Source organism: Molothrus aeneus, chromosome 9 (genome assembly GCF_037042795.1).
Source record: "Molothrus aeneus isolate 106 chromosome 9, BPBGC_Maene_1.0, whole genome shotgun sequence".
NCBI lineage: Eukaryota > Metazoa > Chordata > Aves > Passeriformes > Icteridae > Molothrus > Molothrus aeneus.
In genome coordinates, this window is record NC_089654.1 from 303,017 (window position 1) to 320,778 (window position 17,762).

The 17,762-nt window shown below is 45.5% G+C and overlaps 2 protein-coding genes across 11 annotated transcripts in view; one reads left to right on the forward strand and one right to left on the reverse strand.

Annotated features, from left to right (window-relative positions):
* Nucleotides 1–3,057: 3,057 nt before the first annotated feature.
* LHX8 (LIM homeobox 8) lies at nucleotides 3,058–16,507 on the reverse strand. Of its 4 annotated transcripts, XM_066556023.1 has the most exons (9): nucleotides 15,622–16,507; nucleotides 13,723–13,884; nucleotides 13,351–13,509; nucleotides 10,475–10,596; nucleotides 8,848–9,068; nucleotides 8,203–8,306; nucleotides 5,642–5,737; nucleotides 4,385–4,568; nucleotides 3,058–3,658 (listed from the first exon to the last, which is right to left on the reverse strand). In XM_066556023.1, exons 2-9 carry the CDS (start codon nucleotides 13,801–13,803, stop codon nucleotides 3,582–3,584), a joined length of 1,044 nt encoding a protein of 347 aa, XP_066412120.1. In that variant the 5' UTR covers nucleotides 13,804–13,884; nucleotides 15,622–16,507; the 3' UTR covers nucleotides 3,058–3,581. The 4 variants fall into 4 exon arrangements, with proteins under 4 accessions (XP_066412120.1, XP_066412123.1, XP_066412121.1 ...); XM_066556026.1 differs by lacking the exon at nucleotides 13,723–13,884 and having other exon boundaries at nucleotides 15,622–15,809; XM_066556024.1 differs by lacking the exon at nucleotides 15,622–16,507 and having other exon boundaries at nucleotides 13,723–13,920.
* The window catches only part of CRYZ (crystallin zeta), a 60,984-nt gene continuing 58,620 nt past the window's right edge, over nucleotides 15,399–17,762 (forward strand). Inside the window, exon 1 of one of the 7 annotated variants that reach the window (XM_066556012.1) lies at nucleotides 15,399–15,781. In XM_066556012.1, coding sequence (XP_066412109.1) covers nucleotides 15,614–15,781 — 168 coding nt within the window. In that variant the 5' untranslated portion in view covers nucleotides 15,399–15,613. Of the gene's footprint in view, nucleotides 15,782–15,997; nucleotides 16,018–16,149; nucleotides 16,310–17,762 lie in introns of those variants that run through there. The other 6 variants (XM_066556015.1, XM_066556017.1, XM_066556019.1 and 3 more) reach the window with 6 other exon arrangements.

The following is a 17,762-nucleotide window of genomic DNA, read 5'->3' on the forward strand; positions in this document are numbered from 1 at the left end:
CGGGATGAAAATATTTCTGGTTTTGTCTCAGCCAGCATCTGATGTGTACCGTCTTTGTGGTTTGACTTTGCAGATGAATGTTGCTTTTGGTGCATTTTCTGCAATAACCTGGCATCTTCCTTTGCAAATCCACAGATCTGCAGATGGCTTAAAGAAGGAAAGGATTGTTTTATACGGAGCTTTGTAATGTAGTTTCTGGTTGCCATCATTTTCAACACATCTGACCAACTCAATTTCCTGTCTTGAATCAACTTTCATTTCATTAAGTCCCAGGTTCTCATTTCTGTTGGTTTGGCTGGGCTCTCTGGGCAATCTGTTTTAATTTTAGTCTGAAAGAAGCTAAGTTTGGAAAAGACTCAGTTCTCCCAGGAGAAGGGTCTGTACTTATTTTGCTCCAAATGATAATGTCATAAGGGTTTAGTAGTTTTTATTTTACTTTTTGTTTGTTTTAGTTTACAAAGTTCCACTTTCTTACAGAAATACTGAAATTTGGGCATGACATTGGTATGTTTAAACTCATAAATGGGCTGCTTTTTTGAGAACACTAACAATGGTCCAAAACAGATAACAAATCAAAGTATAACAGTCAGCTGTAGTGGTTCTGGGTCACCAGAGCTTAAAAAATTGTTGTTAAACTCTTTGAGAGTTTTATATTAGTGGCTCTTGTATTGCAGTGGCAACTCTTTCTGAACTGATGTAGTGATAAACCTGCACTGGCATATTTGAATGTATGAGTGGAGCATGTCTGAGCATCCCAGCCGACCCAGTCACCTGTACAAATTCCTGCAGAGACACTGAAGATCAAAGTGCATGTTGAAAGGTAACATTTTTATGCATTTAACTATGCATAACATAGATATACACTTCTTTGATCTTAAAATCATATTTTGGCTAAATGCCTGTATCCTATTACAGGAATGCTAGTATTTCTGCTGATTGTTTCTGAAAATAGTAAAAAAGTGGCTGCTAGTGAGTCCTGTGTTCAGCGTATTGCAGCTTACATAGTATTTAAATATATTTTTATGATTAATTTACTTGAATGACTTGCTAAGCTATATTAAACAAAACTCAAGCTCTTCCCTGCGTGATTTTTTTTAATGGAGTAGCTATCTTAAACATGCAATGGCCTAATTTTAAAATAAGAAAATGTGTATTTTTTATATACTAGTATACTGTTACTTGACCTAAGTTTCCCCTATTTTGGTAATAACCTTTGGTTTTGGGAGACTTGCAGCAGTAGACATCTTTCTCCCATGCAATTATCTTGGGAAATAATATTGGTGCAGTTTGTGATGGCAGCTGTTACATCATTCAGAAAAGGGATTGGTTTCTGTTGCAGCATGGCAGAGTTTTAAAAAAACTCTGTCAGCCCAACACCAGCTGCTGACGGCTCTGGCACTGGCAAAGGAAGACTCAAAGCCCAGATTCTATGCTGCAGTCTTCTATTTTCAATGCAGTCTGCATTTTCCCAGCCCCACCCACAAATATCTCACACGGCTTTTAATAAACAATCTGCTCATGCACTCAACAGTAGCAAAAGATCAATGCTCCTGCTTCCCATTTTCATAGGGAAATAGGAAAATTGCTCCCCCATGTATTTTAATCTTGTTCTGACTTTGGAACTGAACAGAAGGAGGTGTTTCATAAATAAGCTTAAACTTGCTTTTGTTTCAGACAACCTGAAGCCAATCAGTTCTTTAAATAAGACTGAATAATTACTTTTCCTTAAAGGGGCTCAGCACAAGTGCCCACGTTGCATTTCAAATTACCAATTTATGTTAACATCTAAATTAACATTATTTAGCATTTAACTGGTAAAACTTCAGCATATCAGACAAATGAACAAAAAGTAGCTTGTCTACTGCTACACATGTACTTTGGTAGCATGCAAATATCCGGAGCTAGCTTAGGTACTGAAAATGGCATCTGGAATTCCATATTCTACCCATGGCATTTAATTTAGAAGTTATGTGTGCTCAAATAAAATGTAAGGTCAGTCAAGTTCCACTACAGCCCAAATTTTGAGTGTTTTGTGAAAAGAAAAGTTTAAAAAAAGGCAGGGTAATAAAAGCCTTAAACCGCTGGAGATTGTTTTGGCTACTCAGATCAGCTCAGACATCTATGAGCAGCACTTAAAACAGTGCCAGCATGTAGCTTACAGAACTTTATTAATTCAGAGCTTGCCATCAAATTTCTGCTCACAAAAGTCATCAACAGAGAACACTACCTTTTCCAAATTGAAATGGTTTGACCAGCACCATTGAGGAATTTCACAGAGTAGACACTAATGCATAGTTGGGAGAGGAAAAAAAAGGGATATGGACACATACGCCCTATCAAAATATGGTTTCCTTCTGATGCAAATAAAGTTTAAGTGAGCAAGGGGGATCTAATGGTCTTAAGTCATTTAAGGGAACTAGTCTTTGAAGACAAAAACCTGTTGAATTTGTAGTAACCTTTATGCATCAAATTAGTATATCAAAACATGCTCTACTAGTAAGTCTTGGCACATTGACAGCTCTAAACACCATGCACTGTAGTGCATTTGACTGAATTCCAGTCATTGTTCATCTGCAGTTTGATATTGGTCAGTTAAAATGCCAAACTAGATTTTACTTTTACAAAGCAGACTAATCAAGTATTGCCTCTTATTTATTGCCCTGCTTAACAAAATCACAAGACAAAAACATGGAAGAAAACAAAAGCTGAAGTAAGAAAGATTCAAAACGTTAAAGCAGATGTGACTTCAGGTTCTCCACTTGCCAAGTCACAGCTTAAAATCTGTCCACATGTACCCAGTTTCCCTCCCCCTCCAGGTGTGCATCCTCAGAAGCAGCACTGCTTTGCATGTACCCACTTGTATAGCACATATTTGGAGTGTTTCAAGATCCATATAAGTCCATTAAATTATTTTTACTATCAATGGAAATAGATATGAGCCCTCCTGAAGGACTTCAGTGTAATGTTCCTCAGTATACCAGGGACTTTCTCTTAAAATTGAAGATTCAATTTATGCACTTGACGAATGATCACAGTTCAGCCATAGACACAGCAACATTTTTGCTTGGCATGCTACAGCAGAAACTTTATTCAGTTCTTCTTGAAAATATTCGCAACCAAAATTTATTTTTGTAAACTCACAGAAATAAGCTTTAACATATAGGCTCTACACAACTCAAATACAGGTAATACTTTTAACAATAACTTACAAATACAAACCTAATGATAAACTACAATTTCACAAAGAATTGTAAACATTTTGCACAATTGTCAGTCCTTTCTTTTAGGCAAAGTGCTCTTTTGATGACGAATAAATTAACACACACATAACTAGAGCAGACTACTTCCAGACAATACAAAAAGGTGTTTAATAAGGCTTGTAAACAATTAATAGTTACTTATGCAGAATCCATAAAAGTGTCTTGCAGGCTAAATAGATGTACATACCTGGGCAAAAATTTTCTTGAAAATGCTCTGGGTGTTAAATAAAAAGTTAACATTAATATCTTTCCAATTATATTTTCAATACACTGTGACTTAAGGTTACATCTTTAATAGTTTAGATCCCTGATGAAAAGGAATTAGCTGTGACTTAGTGGCAGCTGTGTCATTGAATGGGGTAGCAAAGGCTGAAGTCCAAGAGCTGTAGGTGAATGAGCTACAAAAACAGAAATATTTACCAGTCAACTTCATTGAAAATAGCACAAGATTAAAAGTCAGTAAATCCACTTGGTAATGACAGTTCACTGTCCCAACCCTGCGGCATGTTGTGTTTTTCCTAACCCAGCATCTGCACTCCTCCCCCAGTTGGCCACTCTTAACACCACTGCTCTGGAGGAAAACTAGCTCAGGCCACAAATGCAGCTCAGCCTGGTTCTCCCAAAACCTTCACAATCCTCCTAATCACAAATAGGACCCAAAGTTGTTGACTTGCTGTCATAAGACAAACGAAGATTGAAGCACTTTTGACCACCAGCCTCTCCCACTCCCTCCCATTGTGTGTTACTGACAGGAAAGCTGAAGCTTTCAGGGAATTTGCTGGATTGAGCATACTCACAGTCCATGGGACAAAAGCCAGGGAGCAGGTGCCAAACAGTTCTCATTAAAATTAAGTGTTATTAAAAGATGTGAAGTAGATGTTTAAATAAGTATTTAATTTCTTATTCTTGTTTTAATAGACTAGAAGAAGCACAAATAGTGGTCTTCATACTCAGATCTTCAGCCATGCTGTTGCAGTGAAGGGCTACTGCTTTCTTAATGAGGTGTAGATAGCAATTACAGTATTGATATCCATTAGGTTTCTTTAATCAGAAAGGTAAACTGGTTTTGCTACAGTTGATAACATTTTTTATGAGGAGAAAAATAGCAAGGCTGTTATACCTACCATCCATGTAGCTGTGCAGAGCAGTGAGCATAGTCCCATCCTGGGGTACATATGCAGAGTATGCCATTTCTTCTAACATGGGTGGAGACAACCTGGAGGGCTGAACTGCTGTGACAGGAGCAGTGGATGAATGATTAGGACTAACATGTTTCTTATGGCGCGCTCTGCAATTCTGAAACCACACCTGAAAAAGAGGGAAACATACATCACATTGATAGATCACATTCAATACTAGCACAACAACAGCCTTGGAGTTTATCTTAAGCTGAGTTTGCATAATTCATTTGGCCTTTGATACAATGCTGACAGTCCAAATGGAAAAATACCCATTCTAAACATACAAGTGTGGTCAAGTCAGGAATGCGTCTTCAGTACCCAGCAGCCCACCAAGGACAGGGACAGGTGCAGTGAGGGGCTGGGCATCTCCCAGGGCCGGCGTCCCCCAGGCCAAGCAACATCGCCTGTAGCCCCACTCTACTTGGACCGCACCACCCAGCACGTCCCAGTCAGTCTCCTCCCTGCCTGGAACTGCTGGCAGCAAAGCATCCTTCACATACAATCATACAATATCCACTTGGCCTTTTCACATGGAAAAGACTTCCTTTTTTTTTTTTAAGGATTGATTGCAGCAGCCAGATACCTCATTTCTATAGAAACACTCTGTCAATCTTCCAGGCTAGAATGAGCCAAGGCAGCTCAAAATTAATGTTTATTTATATTAACATATAAATATATAATTTGTATTATATTTTTAAAATCCCATTTTTGTATGTGATTTAAAAAAAATGCATCCATATTTTTGCTGAGAGACATCTTCAAGCAAGGATTCAGAGTTTGTGTTTCAGTTTTGGTTGGCATGGGTACATATTTTAACTCTGCTCTCTATAACAAATGACTAGATATTCACTTGTTCCTAATGTCATACCACAGACACTTTCAAAAAGAGTGCAGGTCTTAAGAACAGACCACTGCAGTCAAATAGATATTTGAAATAAATTAATACCAGTTTCTATACTGTTTAGGCTGTGAAGTTTCTTCCGAGAAGATTTAATCCCTTCACACAGAGTGCAAGAGGAATATAGCAAATTTTCCAAATTACGATGCTTGTTCTAGACCTATTCCTGACTAAGGATGTTGTCCAAAGTTAAAAGAGATTAGGATCTTTCTCCATGTTAGAATAACCTCAGAAAAAGATTTGGTTGAACCTTTCCAATGGATGAGTACCAGACTGTGAGTCAAGTAACTTCACACTGTTACCTGTATAACACGCCTGCTCAAGCCTGTTCTTTCTGCCAGTTTCTGAAGTGTTTGTGCATCTGGATTATTGTCCTGAGCAAACTGTGCTTGCATAACCTGAAAAGGCAAGACATGAGATTGTAGGAGCATTTGTGTCAAAAGCCACATTTGACAGTATTTTCAGACTATGGTACTACTCCTTGCCTGTCTTCAGGAAATTTTTTTTGTGATCACTAGTCTCTAGAGAGTACGCAATACATTAAAAAAAGAAAAAAAAATCTCCCAAAGCCAAAGTACAAGTCCTTGCTATGCTTGAGTGAGCTGTGACATTTCTCAGAAATTAGAGAAAATCCATTCTGCTTGGCACTAGTAAAAACTGGAAGAAGTCCTCTGTAAGACTGCATTAAAAGAACTATAGGAGAAAATTTACTGCAGAGCAACTCAAATATGCTCAATAGACACCTATAGCAGCAGACCACAGCATAAAAAAAAGCATGAGCCATGATCCACCACTCTGAACTTGTCAATCACTATCTGCATCCTATGTTAAATGGAGTAATTGATCTTCTTTTCATCTCCATGGAGGATGCAGGAATGCTCTGTTTCCTTTGTCTTTCACCAGCCCAAGAAAGAGGCTCCACTGTGGCTGACCTGGCCTTTCTGATGGTTTGGCTACTCATCTTTTGACAGAAAATTGAAGTAGTCAGCACTTCTCTTAAGAATATAAATTACACCTTTTTTCTGAGGAAGTAAATGTCAATTTGGCCTGCATCCTGAAAACTTTCACAGGCTTTAAGGATTTGGCCAGTTTATGAAAGTAGGGCTTCATGGATTTCTGCAGGGTATCTTCAGCAATTTCAAAGCATTATTTTGTTTTTTGGATTTTTGACCCATCAAACTTTGCCTGGCTTCCTCTTTAAAGATTCAGAATATTTACTTTTGTAATTTTTCATAGAATCACAGACTGGTTTGGGTTGGAAGGAACCTTAAAAGCTCACCTTGTTCCAATCCTATGCCATGGGCATGGACACCTCCCACTCCTCCCACTGTCCCAGGCTGCTCCAGCCCCACTGTCCATCCCGGCCTTGGGCACTGCCAGGGATCCAGGGGCAGCCCCAGCTCTCTGGGCACCTGTGCCAGGGCCTGCCCACCCTGCCAGGAACAATTCCTAATTCCCAATATCCCATCCATCCCTGCCCTCTGGCAGTGGAAGTCATTCCCCCTTGTCCCGTCACTCCAGGCCTTTATCCAAACTGCCTCTCCAGCATTCTTGGAGCCTTTTTAGGTCCTGGGAGGTGCTAAAGAACAAAACCATCAAAAAAGTGTGGACATTCTTTTGTACAAGTACTTTGTGAGGTAATTACATGCTGTCACTTATCCTAATGTTTCTTTTGTTGGAAGTAAAGTCTTATAGCAGCCTCGAGGACAGGTACAGAGGTACAGCAAGCAGATAGAAAGTATCATGAAGTAACAAGATGCCATAACACCTCAAACACCTGCTCAAGTATGTTACAATCTACTTTAAACAGGAAAAGAAGGGAACATGGAAGTTTGAATGACAGGAGCTGGGAAGAGCCCCTGAATACAGTTCCCATCCTAATGGCTGCTCTTATCTCCCTTTAAGCTTCTGCTGGGGGAAAAAGTTCCCTTTTGCTGAAGTTCAAGCTCAATGTCCAGAGCCCTTGCCCTGTGCACCCAGTTGGATTATTGTTTACATGCCTGGTTTGTGTTTTAACACCACTTCCTCTCTCCAGTCACAACTATAATAGGAGCCCAAGCTTTGAACAACTCCATGCCCTTTTTTATAGCACTACTTTAACACCTCACATGTTATTACACCTCAAGATGAGTTTCTCAACTGCTTTCACTATTAGAGGACAGGCCAACAAAATAACTCACATTGTTACCAGAAATTCAAAGACCTGTTAAACTGAAGGCAGGGATGTACAGCCAGGATTAGGTAGAAAGTCACAATTTCCTTCTCACTACAGGTTAAAACCTCTAAATCTTGTCTCACCATCCCCTCTTTCATTGGAAGCTGGCCTTATCTTAGAGTTTTTCCCTAAGAAAGCTAATTCAAGTGGTTATCTAGAGTTTGAAGTAGCTCTGGACTGTATCAATAGAAGTTAACTCTTGTCAAGGCAACAAAAAAAGAAACCTGGAAAGTGGAGGAGATGTAGGCACTACAACAATTCCAACTTCCATCCTATTAATGTCTTGAAGTCACATACAGTAGCCATCTTCAGTACAACTTTTCACATTACATAATCTAAAAAATATTTTGTTTTTATTATGCTTAGTGATGTAAATGGCTGATTAAATAGATTTCATTGAACAATCAAATAGAACCATCTTTTTTGTTTCCACTCTTCAGAATTACAACCTTCCCCCACGGAAATAAAGAGCTTGAAGAGTACTATTTCATGTTAAGCTTCCAGAAACATGCTGTGTCTTGATGGTTTATGAAATAGTTTAAAGCATTCAAGCTTTTCTTTCCCCCTGTATGCATAAAATCTTCTATTGGTTCAGCGCCCATGTCCTGCATTAACCTGACCTACACAAGTTTTTAGCACTGTCTCTACCTGGAGCTGATCTGCTGTGAAGCTGGTCCGAGCTCTTTTTGCTGGTTTTGGATGATTAACATCTTGTTCTGTTAGTAATGCTCCTTCCACACTAATCCCATTACCTGAAACATCAAAAAGAAAACAACACTTCCTTCTAAACATTCACAATGTTGTCTTAAGTCAGACTGTTCTCCAACAATAACCAACAGTAGTTGGGGTCAGCTGAATTTCAGCTTAAAAAAACCCCATAATCTATTCAAAATTCAATTGATCTAGCATCGTAACACATTATGCCCTAGACAACTCCCTTGCAAGTGAGGGAAGAAATAAATCTAACATGATATTTTATCAACAGGATATGCTGATACTTTATTTTCCTTCGGATACAAAGCAAGTTCTGCAGACTAAAAAAAAAAAAAACAACAAAAAAACCCAAAGCACTGAAACAAAACAAAAAAGCTACAAACAAAAAACCCAACCCAAACCAAAACAAACAAATAAAATCCCCTGAATATGAAATAATTTACCATTACTTTGATTCAAGTAGCTGTGCTTCCAGTCTAAGTAAAACCAGTCAATTATCTCCCAGTATGGAAAATGGAGCAAACCCCAACAATTTATTTAAATCTGAACCACAAACATAGTTCTTAAGCAGTATGTTACCATTTTCAACTTCTCTTTTCAAATTGTCCAACATGCAGTCGTAATGTACTCTGCAAAGGACTTTCTCCTCGACCAGAGCGAACTCCTCTCCAGTGGAGAGCTGTCTCTTGCAGGAGAAGCAGGCGAAGCACGCCAGGTGGTACACGTTCCCTTTAGCCCGCCGGACCCAGTCGGTGGAGTGGATGTGCCGCCCGCAGCGGGAGCAGCGAGTGCCGTAGCGCCTGCAATGAGAACGGCAACCGGGGGAAACTTAGACCCCGGCTCGGGCAAAGCCAGGCTCCGACAGGATTAGAGGTGACCAGGTTGTGGCAGTGCAGCTGAAGCCCACGGCATGACCGCGTTGGCATTGCAAAAAAAAGAAAAACAGCAAGTTTCTATATGATAGCTTAAGGCAAGACACTACTGAAATACAGAGGTTAGTATTTTCAGAAGGCAAAGAGCAAAATCAAATCATTTTAATTGCTACATGAATTCATAGCTCCTCATCATTCCTTTTATAAAGATAATTACTCTTAAAAGCTGAAAGATGGAAACAGCAGACTCTTGAAAATTCTTCCAGTTTTTCAAATGTATTTTACATTACTCTAGCAGTAGTCTGAACTAATATATTTAGCTAGATTACCCCTTTACTAATCTTTAGCATCTTCAGCAGACGGGGGAAAACCTGCATCTTCATATTTATTTCCTCAATTCACATCACATTATGATTTTTAAATAAACTAGAAAATCTGCATTATTACACTAGAAAATTTCTCTTTGAAGAGGAAAGTAGCCACCAAAACGTGTTGATTATTTAGATAAGAATTTGTCCCCAAGATCTTTGCAGACCCAAATTTTTTTCAAGTCCCATAAATTTAGTTTTTTCAGAAGTTTACAGCACTCAGCTTGCCCCCTCCCACTATATCTCAAACATGACTAGCTGGATGCAATCTATTCACTGCAGAGCTGAGAATCCCACAAATAGTTTGGTCTAGCAATCAAACTAGAGAAGTACTAGCAATCACATCAAAATTAACTGCAGCAATTTTTGCTGCTTTCTGGATCAAAGACTGCCTCCTGAATACTCCATTGCCAACACAAATAATATTCTTTCTTGCAAGATTAGCCTATAATTTTGAAGGAATCACATTCTAAATCAAACTGATCGCAGAAAAGTATAATTGCTGAAAGCTTCTTTTAAATATAATGGGATTTATTCTGGGTTGATTTTACAGCTCCTTGTGATGCCTTAAGCCCTACACTGCTCCAAACAGATCATCTCAATTTTACATTGCATTCTCAGCCAGCATTATCCAAGGACGATTCTTTGCACACAGGATGGCTTTACAACCAAACTGCAGCAGGGACTTAGACATTTTTTCCCCTCCGTGCATACACGAGTAAGTGATGGTATAAACACAGCAGCTATGTGCAACAGGGGAAGGGCAGACTGGAGACTTAGCAGGAGGTCACATTACACAGACTTAGGGATCCCCAAGTCCCTCCTCAAGAAAAGCCATAGTTTAAACTGCTGAAAATAAACCTAACAAATGAAAAAGTCTCAAGTGAATTTCAGTTGTGGCTGAAGTGAAAAGAAACAAGCAAGTATAACAAGTTATCTGATAAATTATATTCCTGTATGATATACCTGAAATAATCAAGTTTGCAGAAGATATCTTTATCTTTGATGTAGCAGCTGGTGTGCCTTCCCAAGGACGTTCTGCAAACGCTGCATGACAGGCAGCGCACATGCCAGCAGAGGTCATTCACCTGCAAAAACACAACAAAAAAACACCTCTCAATACCTGTACTACCAATATTGCATTTTATATTTGCAGACCCTGGGTATTTTTCCAGAAATGATCAAATGTTATATGCACCATGATTCACAGAAAAATTATCTTGAATGCAAAATGTTTTCCCTATAGAACTGCACATATATTGAAGGTAAACTAATTTGATTCAAGTCTTCAGAATAAGCTTTCATGGGTTTGTAATTAAAAGCAGTAGAAGAGGAAGCAAGAGATACAAGTTCCATGCAGGTGTTTTGTGCCCAGTTCTGTTCTCATAGAATTAGAGTAAGAGAGCAAATTTTGGCCTTACGTGACCTTGGAAAGGCAACTAACTAACACATTTCTATTTCCTAGTCTGCACAAATTCCTGCCTAACAAAAAACAAACGTTGCAAAGTTATTTAAAATTTTAAAACATGAGTATTGAAGGGGAAAAAGGTCTGTCAAATAGAAATACACCATGAACCACTCCTCCATTTGCCATGTTTCTGTTAAAGCAAATTTGGTGAATGGCATCTGAGTTTCAAAACAGCAGCAGGTGTTTTAATAGCAAGTTCAATATTTCTTTAGTATGTCCCTAGCAAAACTAAACATAGTCATGGAATGCAGTAGAAATCAGCATTTTTGGAAAGTTATCATTTTGGGGCATATAAAATAAATAAAATGAGAGCAATTATTTTAATTTCTACTTTCCTATAAAAGGAACTCTTAATTGCGCAAACATTGCACATCACCTAAATAAATAATTTGACAACCCAAGACTTCCAGTGACCACAAAAATTAAGTAATAACCCTCTGGATAATCCTATACTCTATAGGAGGAATTCTGAAAACCAAAGAATGATTACGGTTTAATTTTTTTCTCCCCACTGAGCCAATTTGTCATCTCATACCAAACAGCCCATATATTCCCTATGGAAAAGCAGATTTGAGGTAATCCGGAATGTGCCTTTCATCAGAGCGTGGCCAGACAAACTTCAGAGAAGGCAATGCATGGACTCCAACACCCATGCTGGGATCACCCATTTCAGTCATTCTTCAGACTGTAATATTACAGTTTGCCCAATGCTTTCCTAACCCTTATCCTTGTTGGCAGCCACCTTCCTATGTGCTGACAAGTTTACACCACAATATGTGAAACTGTTGATAGCAGTTGCTAGCCGTCACCAAACTCACCCTCCCGGGCACCTCTCAGAAAGGCCGCAGAGTGGAGGGGCAGCGCTGAGCCAGACTGAGCCTGCCCTGCAGCCAGTCCTGCCGTGCCAGGGCTCCCTGGGCCTCCCTAGGTCTGCATCAAGCCCTGGCATGCAGCTCTGCGCAACGTGAGCTGACATCCCAGCCACTCAGAGCCAACTACCCCTTCTTCAGAGATCAACACCTTTCCAAAGAGCGGGACACCAGCAGCTTCTGTGGTTGTCCCATTTAATGCCATTTGCCTATGTTCCTGTTTGTCAGTTGACAGGGATGAAGTTGAAAGGTGTGTTGCTGCTGGACACTAGCATACCAGCATCGATTCCTCTCTGCCTACACAAGAAGCAGAAACAGCTAATTTAAACTCAAGGCTAAATAATTTGGAGGTCTTTTGCTCAAAGTCCCGTTATCCTGGTTGTTCAGATAGGAGACAGCAGTGATCAGTAAACTATCAATAAGCTGCCAAAACGTCACGGGAGTTAACAGAACTGAATTGAGTTCAAGTCAGTTTTGTTCCTTGTCCACCCGCCTGTTCTGTGCCAGCCCAAGCTACTGAAAGGGAGACCCGAACCAGGGATGCGTGGCAGCTCCTGCACCAGCTCCATTTTAAATGGACACTAGCTCCCGTAGGCATTTTACTTAGACCTCCCCACCTCAACTAAGACCTAACCGGATGATTTAACAACACCACAGATGTCCTTCCAGGGGTGTTACCCACTATCAATTTGCAACTATACAACAACTTCGTCTAAGATTGATGGAATCAACTGACTTCTGCCATGATCGTAACTCTCAATTTTGAGAGGAAAGACAGCAAAACTCTGACCCAGCATAATTTTAACGGCTATAATACAAAAAGCAAATAAACTTCCCCCATACACCTCCCCCCACAGTAACGCTTCATATTTAAAGCCACTTGGTTTTGTTTATTTGTTTTTAAATTATCTTACTCGGTTCTGATTGCTAAGACAAGAGAACAGCTCTGCACGCACGCAGCTCGTTTCCTTCAAATATGTTAGTTAACCACCTTTTGCAAGAATAACTTATTCCATTTCTCAAGAGGCATTTTTGGCTTTGAGACTCACGACGTTCCTCCCAGACCTATGTCAGTAAAATGCAGGTCGCGCCGCCGCCATCTGACCGAGAGAGCGCGGGAACCGCCGCGGTCGGGACCCCCCGTTCCATTCGCTTCCCCGCTTCTCCCGGTGCGTCAGGAACACGCAGCCCAGAGCAAGTAGCTCACCCGGAACACCGACAGCAGCTAGGGTCCTTTCTCTGGCCCGAGCACCGCGAACGAACGCGCTGGGACTCCGCGCTCCCGTGTCCGCGGCAGCTCCGCGCCGTCCGGGGAGGGGAGGGCTGAGCCGTAGCGATAGGGCGACCCGGAGGGCTGTATCCCCGGATCCCACCGGGCCCGGTTCCCCGAGGCTCTCCGGGCACTACCGGCTACCCGGGTAGGCTTTGCCTAAGCAGGCCGCCCTCCGGCTTCAGCGGTGAGGGAAGTCGCCGGACGAAGGAGGCTCCGGGTCGGGCGCCCTTACCTTGAGCAGGTACTTGTCCACAATCTCCAGGCCGCAGCTGCTGCACACGCACTTGCCGGGGCCGCAGCCTGAGCCTGAGGCCATGCACCGCGGCGATGAGGAGGGCGACAGGGCAGCGGAGGAAGAGCAGGAGTCCTCGTCAGCTGCTGCAGGGCTGGCCTGCGGGAGCGCGGGGAGACAACGGTCAGCGCCCCGCCACGCCCAGGAGCCCCGCGCCGGCCCGGTCTGGCCCACCGATGCCTACGGGTTCCGCCAGGACCCTGGTGGAGGCCGCGGTGTCCGCTGTAGCCGGCGGGAGCGCCACGGCCGAGGCCACAGACCCGCCGAGCTGCGCCAGGCGCCCGAGCCGCGCCGCCCCCCCCGCCCGCGCACCTTCTCCGCCGGGCCCCCGAGCGCGGGCAAGTCCTTGTCCTCCAGCCTGCAGACGAACATCGGGTCACTCTTCCAATACATGGCCCTACCCTACCACATACCAGCCCCCGGCGGGCGGCGAGCCGGCTCCGGGGACCCCGCGCCGGTCTCTGCTCTCAGCGCCTGCAGGAAAAAAGTTTTGCTTTCAAGTGGGTGGACCTGCCCCGCTGGCCTCACCTCCTGCACAGAACCCGCCTTCCAGCGCGGCGGGGCCGTTATCTCCACTAGCGAGCCCGTGCGGATTTAGTGAGGGGAGGAGGCACGGAACCCCCCCAACAAAACAACAACAAAAAACAACCCCCCTGAGAACCCCCTCACTTGTCTTAATCTTTTGCCTCAACTTCCCCCGATCACCCCAGTCTAGGCACACGTTCCGGTTACGTCTCCCTATTAGCGAAGAAAACAGACACGAAGGAAAACGAGAGCCAGTATGAGCGATTTTCCCGCACTCCTAAATCCCGAAGCCCAAGCGAATTCTGTAGCTCAAACTCACAGCTCCTCCATCTGTCTCACTACCTCATCTCCTACTTCCACCTCTCATAATAAAACCTTTCTCATTTAGCTAAAATAGAAGGACCTGAGCTATGGAAGCGCTCCTCCGGCTCTAAGTTCCCACAGGTGCTGCTGATTAACACCGGTGTCCCGGTGGCACCAGGAACAGAGGGTGCGGAGGCCGACTGTCCCTCACTACCTGCAGAACCAGCCGGCGTCTCTCCGTGGAGAGGCTGTGGGTTACGAGCGCCCTTTCTCCACGATTACAAATCCTGTCTGCAGAGTTCCCTCACATTAAGCACCATTGCTGTGCTCTCGGAACATTGGAGAAGAATAAAGCAGTAGTTCGTCCTTCGCAGGTGAGATAAATAACCGGGTATCTACTTCTAGCCACGTGTTTAACCAGCCAGCTGCTTTTAATTAAACTTGTCGTTTAGTTTCCATCTTTCCCCTCATCTCTGTGGTTCAGCCTCGTCTCACCACGGATGCAGGACGTACTGTTGAGCCTTAGTAAAGTGACCTGAGAAAATTACCCCTTCCTTTTTTAAACATGATGCATTTGATAAAAGGGAATTCTGCGTTTAAGGAGCTGTGTGGAAGGAGAAGCCCCGTACTGCTCTCCCGCTAAAAAAGATGATCGTTGTTTCAAATCCCGAGACCCGATCTTGTGAAACCGTAACTCGGCTGTGCCGAATTCCGGTAAAGCCGGGACGTCCCGTCAATTACTCGTTTGTCTAGAGGTTTTAACCGATCTAACCGTGGGCAGAATCCCGCTGATATCCAGTCTCGGTGTCCCTGACACCGCTGTCTCAGCGAGGCAAGCAGGGCTTTGGGCTTTCGGATGGCCGTGACGTGGCTCGGCGTCCAGAGCACCGAGCGCCGGCAGGGGACAAGGACAACGCTGGCCCCTGGGAGTACCAGCCCAGCCCTGACCAACACCTATGCTAACCCGGAACTGGCTTTCTGGGGTCTCCCGCAAGGGCCCGCGGTGTGCTCGCTCAAACTCCGACGCAAATGCGGCCCCGATCCGGCCCGAGCACCCGCCCCGCCGGCGACGGGCTGCGGCCCCGTAGGGCGTCCGGTAACCGCACCTCGCCGCCGCGCTCTAAGGCCCCCCCGCAGCAGGGCTCCCCCTTGGGCTCTGCTCCCTGTCCGCAGCAGTGCAGGTCGGGGCGCCAGCGGCCGAGTGCTCGGGCGGCCCCGCGGGTCGCGGCGGGGCGGAGCGGAGCGTTCGGCTCGGAGCAGGGCCAGCGCGGATCCTGCCGAGCCCCCATCCTGCCCCCCACGCGGATCTCCCCATCCATGACCGACAGAGGCAGGACAGCACTACTGTCGTCTGTCGCAGGTAGCACGACAGAAAATGAGCACCTGGCGAGGGGCTCCGAGGGATGCGTTGCGGCGAGGCCGGGCCACCGTGATAAGAGCCCGTGGTAAGCCCTGTCGCGGCGGATCGGGCACGGCCGGGAGCAGCGTCAAGGCTGTCGATCGTCTTTGTTTTTCCTGCACCTTCAACGAGATAATTAATGAGGTTGGTGCGCGCTCCGAGAAGGGCTGCGGGTTACATTTCTACGAAACAATCCCCTTCCTATGCGCCTTTTCGCTCTGAAAATACAGCGGTAGGAATCAACAAAGTCTATCGGCGCGTTATTTCCCGCGGCGACCGTGAGATTGCGAGCAGTGGTAATTCATACTGCGGTGCTGGAGGAAAACCAGCGTGCGGGAGATCTCCACGTTTCGTACCGCGTCCGGAGCCGGCTCCGCCAGGTGACGAGCGGGCGCGGCTGCACTGGCCGCCCGGTCTCTCCGCCCGCCCCGAGGCTTCGGAGCAGCCCCGCGCAGTGCGAGGGTCTCAACGGAGGCGGGGCAGGGGACGCGCTGCGGGGGTGCGGTGCTTGGCGGGCTCACCCAGGGCCTCTCCGATGGCTGCGCGGAGTCGCAGGCTGGGTCAGCCGCCCCGGGGCGCGGGAGGTTCGGGGAGTCAGGAGGAAAACGCGCCCAGAGAACAGTCCGTCAGCAGATCCAGGTTATTGTTGTGGCCGGAGGGGCTTCGCAAGAGGTGAGCAGTTTTGCCGAGCTAATTGGAGAGAGGCGTTATTTCTGAGATGCGGTCAGAAACGCGATAACGTGTACGGGGTGGACGTGGGAAGTATATGGGCTTGGTTATGCGGGATACACTTTGGGCCGTCCACTTTTATCACCCATCTCTCCGAAGCTTAGTCTAAACTTCATCGCTTAAATTACACGCCCTCGACATTTTAGTGAATATTTCCTGCATCGTTTTCTGAAGAGATGGAAACGGGCAGACACGCAGGCTCAAGAGAATTCCCGACTCATGTGCACCCTGCTCTCCCACTGCTGTCTCTGTGCACATCGGAAGGATGTGTCCCCTTTTGGGGCGCCGGGTAGGACCCCTCGGCGGGTCGTCGCGGTCTCGGCAGAGACGGGAGGGAAGGGGAACCTGTCGGCGGCGGGCAGGGTGGCCGTGGCCTGATCCTGCTGAGGCTGAGAGTGGAGAAGAGCGGGTGACTCCAGCGGGACCCTCCAACAGGGTCTGTATCTGGTTCTGCTTCCCCTCTCTCAAGAGTTATACCAGGATGTTTGTAGGTGGGAGCGCTGACCAGTTGCACATAGGAAAGATTTGACGATATTAAATATTTGACGATATGGTACAGCACGAAGAAAATACTGAACGTGGAGAATTAGGGCTGTTTTAACGAAAGGGTGTTGGCACACGGACTCCTTCATCAGAGATTGCACCGTGCTGCAAGTGCATGCGGCTGGGTGCTTCTCTCTGGAGTCTTCTTCAGCGACACCGGTTCTCCCGTTAAAACAAGTTCTGTAAGAAATTAATACCGCCACTGTGGTCAGCTTACGAAAAACGGGCACCGACACCAAGGCCACGGTAAACCGGGTGTCCACGCCCGGCCGGTCCCGCTGGGCATGGGGCTGTCGGTGCATCCCAGCGCCCGCCCGGCGGGTCCCTCCGCGCTGCCGGCAGGACGGGCGCGTCGCAGGGCTGGGGGGACCGCGGGGACGCACCGTCCCCTCAGCGGAGCGCCACCCCATGTCCCCCCAGCAGCTGCTGGCAGGAGAGCTCGGAGAGGCGGGACGGCTCAGAGAGGGAAGCCCGACACCCTCGGGACAAGGTTCACTTCCCCGGAAGCTCCCCTCTCGTCTCAACCATCTCTTTGCACTACTTGGGTGTTTGTACACCTGCGAGTGTCCAGAAGATTTTCATCTGTAGATCGCCGTGTCTTGGGCTGTGGAGCCTCTGTGAGCTGTGGAAGAAAGAGCCGAGCCAGCGCCCTCAGGCTTGCTCTCTGTGAGTTTGCACCCCCACTGATCCCAGCCAGTGGTAAAAGATGCAGGGTTTGGACTAGCCCTGAATAATTGACTCTGGGCTGATTTAACGGGAAGGAAGCGAACCCTGTCTCTTACCTGTGACTCGTTTTCCAAATCAGTGCAATGCACTTTCCTTGGGTCGAGCTGTCTGTCTCTGGTTTGCGGGG

Bases quoted from the DNA above. Each gene is read 5' to 3' on its own strand.
- LHX8 (XM_066556023.1), bottom strand. From the start codon at position 13,803: ATGTATTGGAAGAGTGACCCGATGTTCGTCTGCAGGCTGGAGGACAAG. The intron at 10,597-13,350 runs GTAAGGGCGCCC...GTGTTTTTGCAG, and splicing joins TGGACAAGTACCTGCTCAAG to GTGAATGACCTCTGCTGGCA. The intron at 5,738-8,202 runs GTAGAGACAGTG...TTGCCTTTTCAG, and splicing joins TCACAGCAGATCAGCTCCAG to GTTATGCAAGCACAGTTTGC.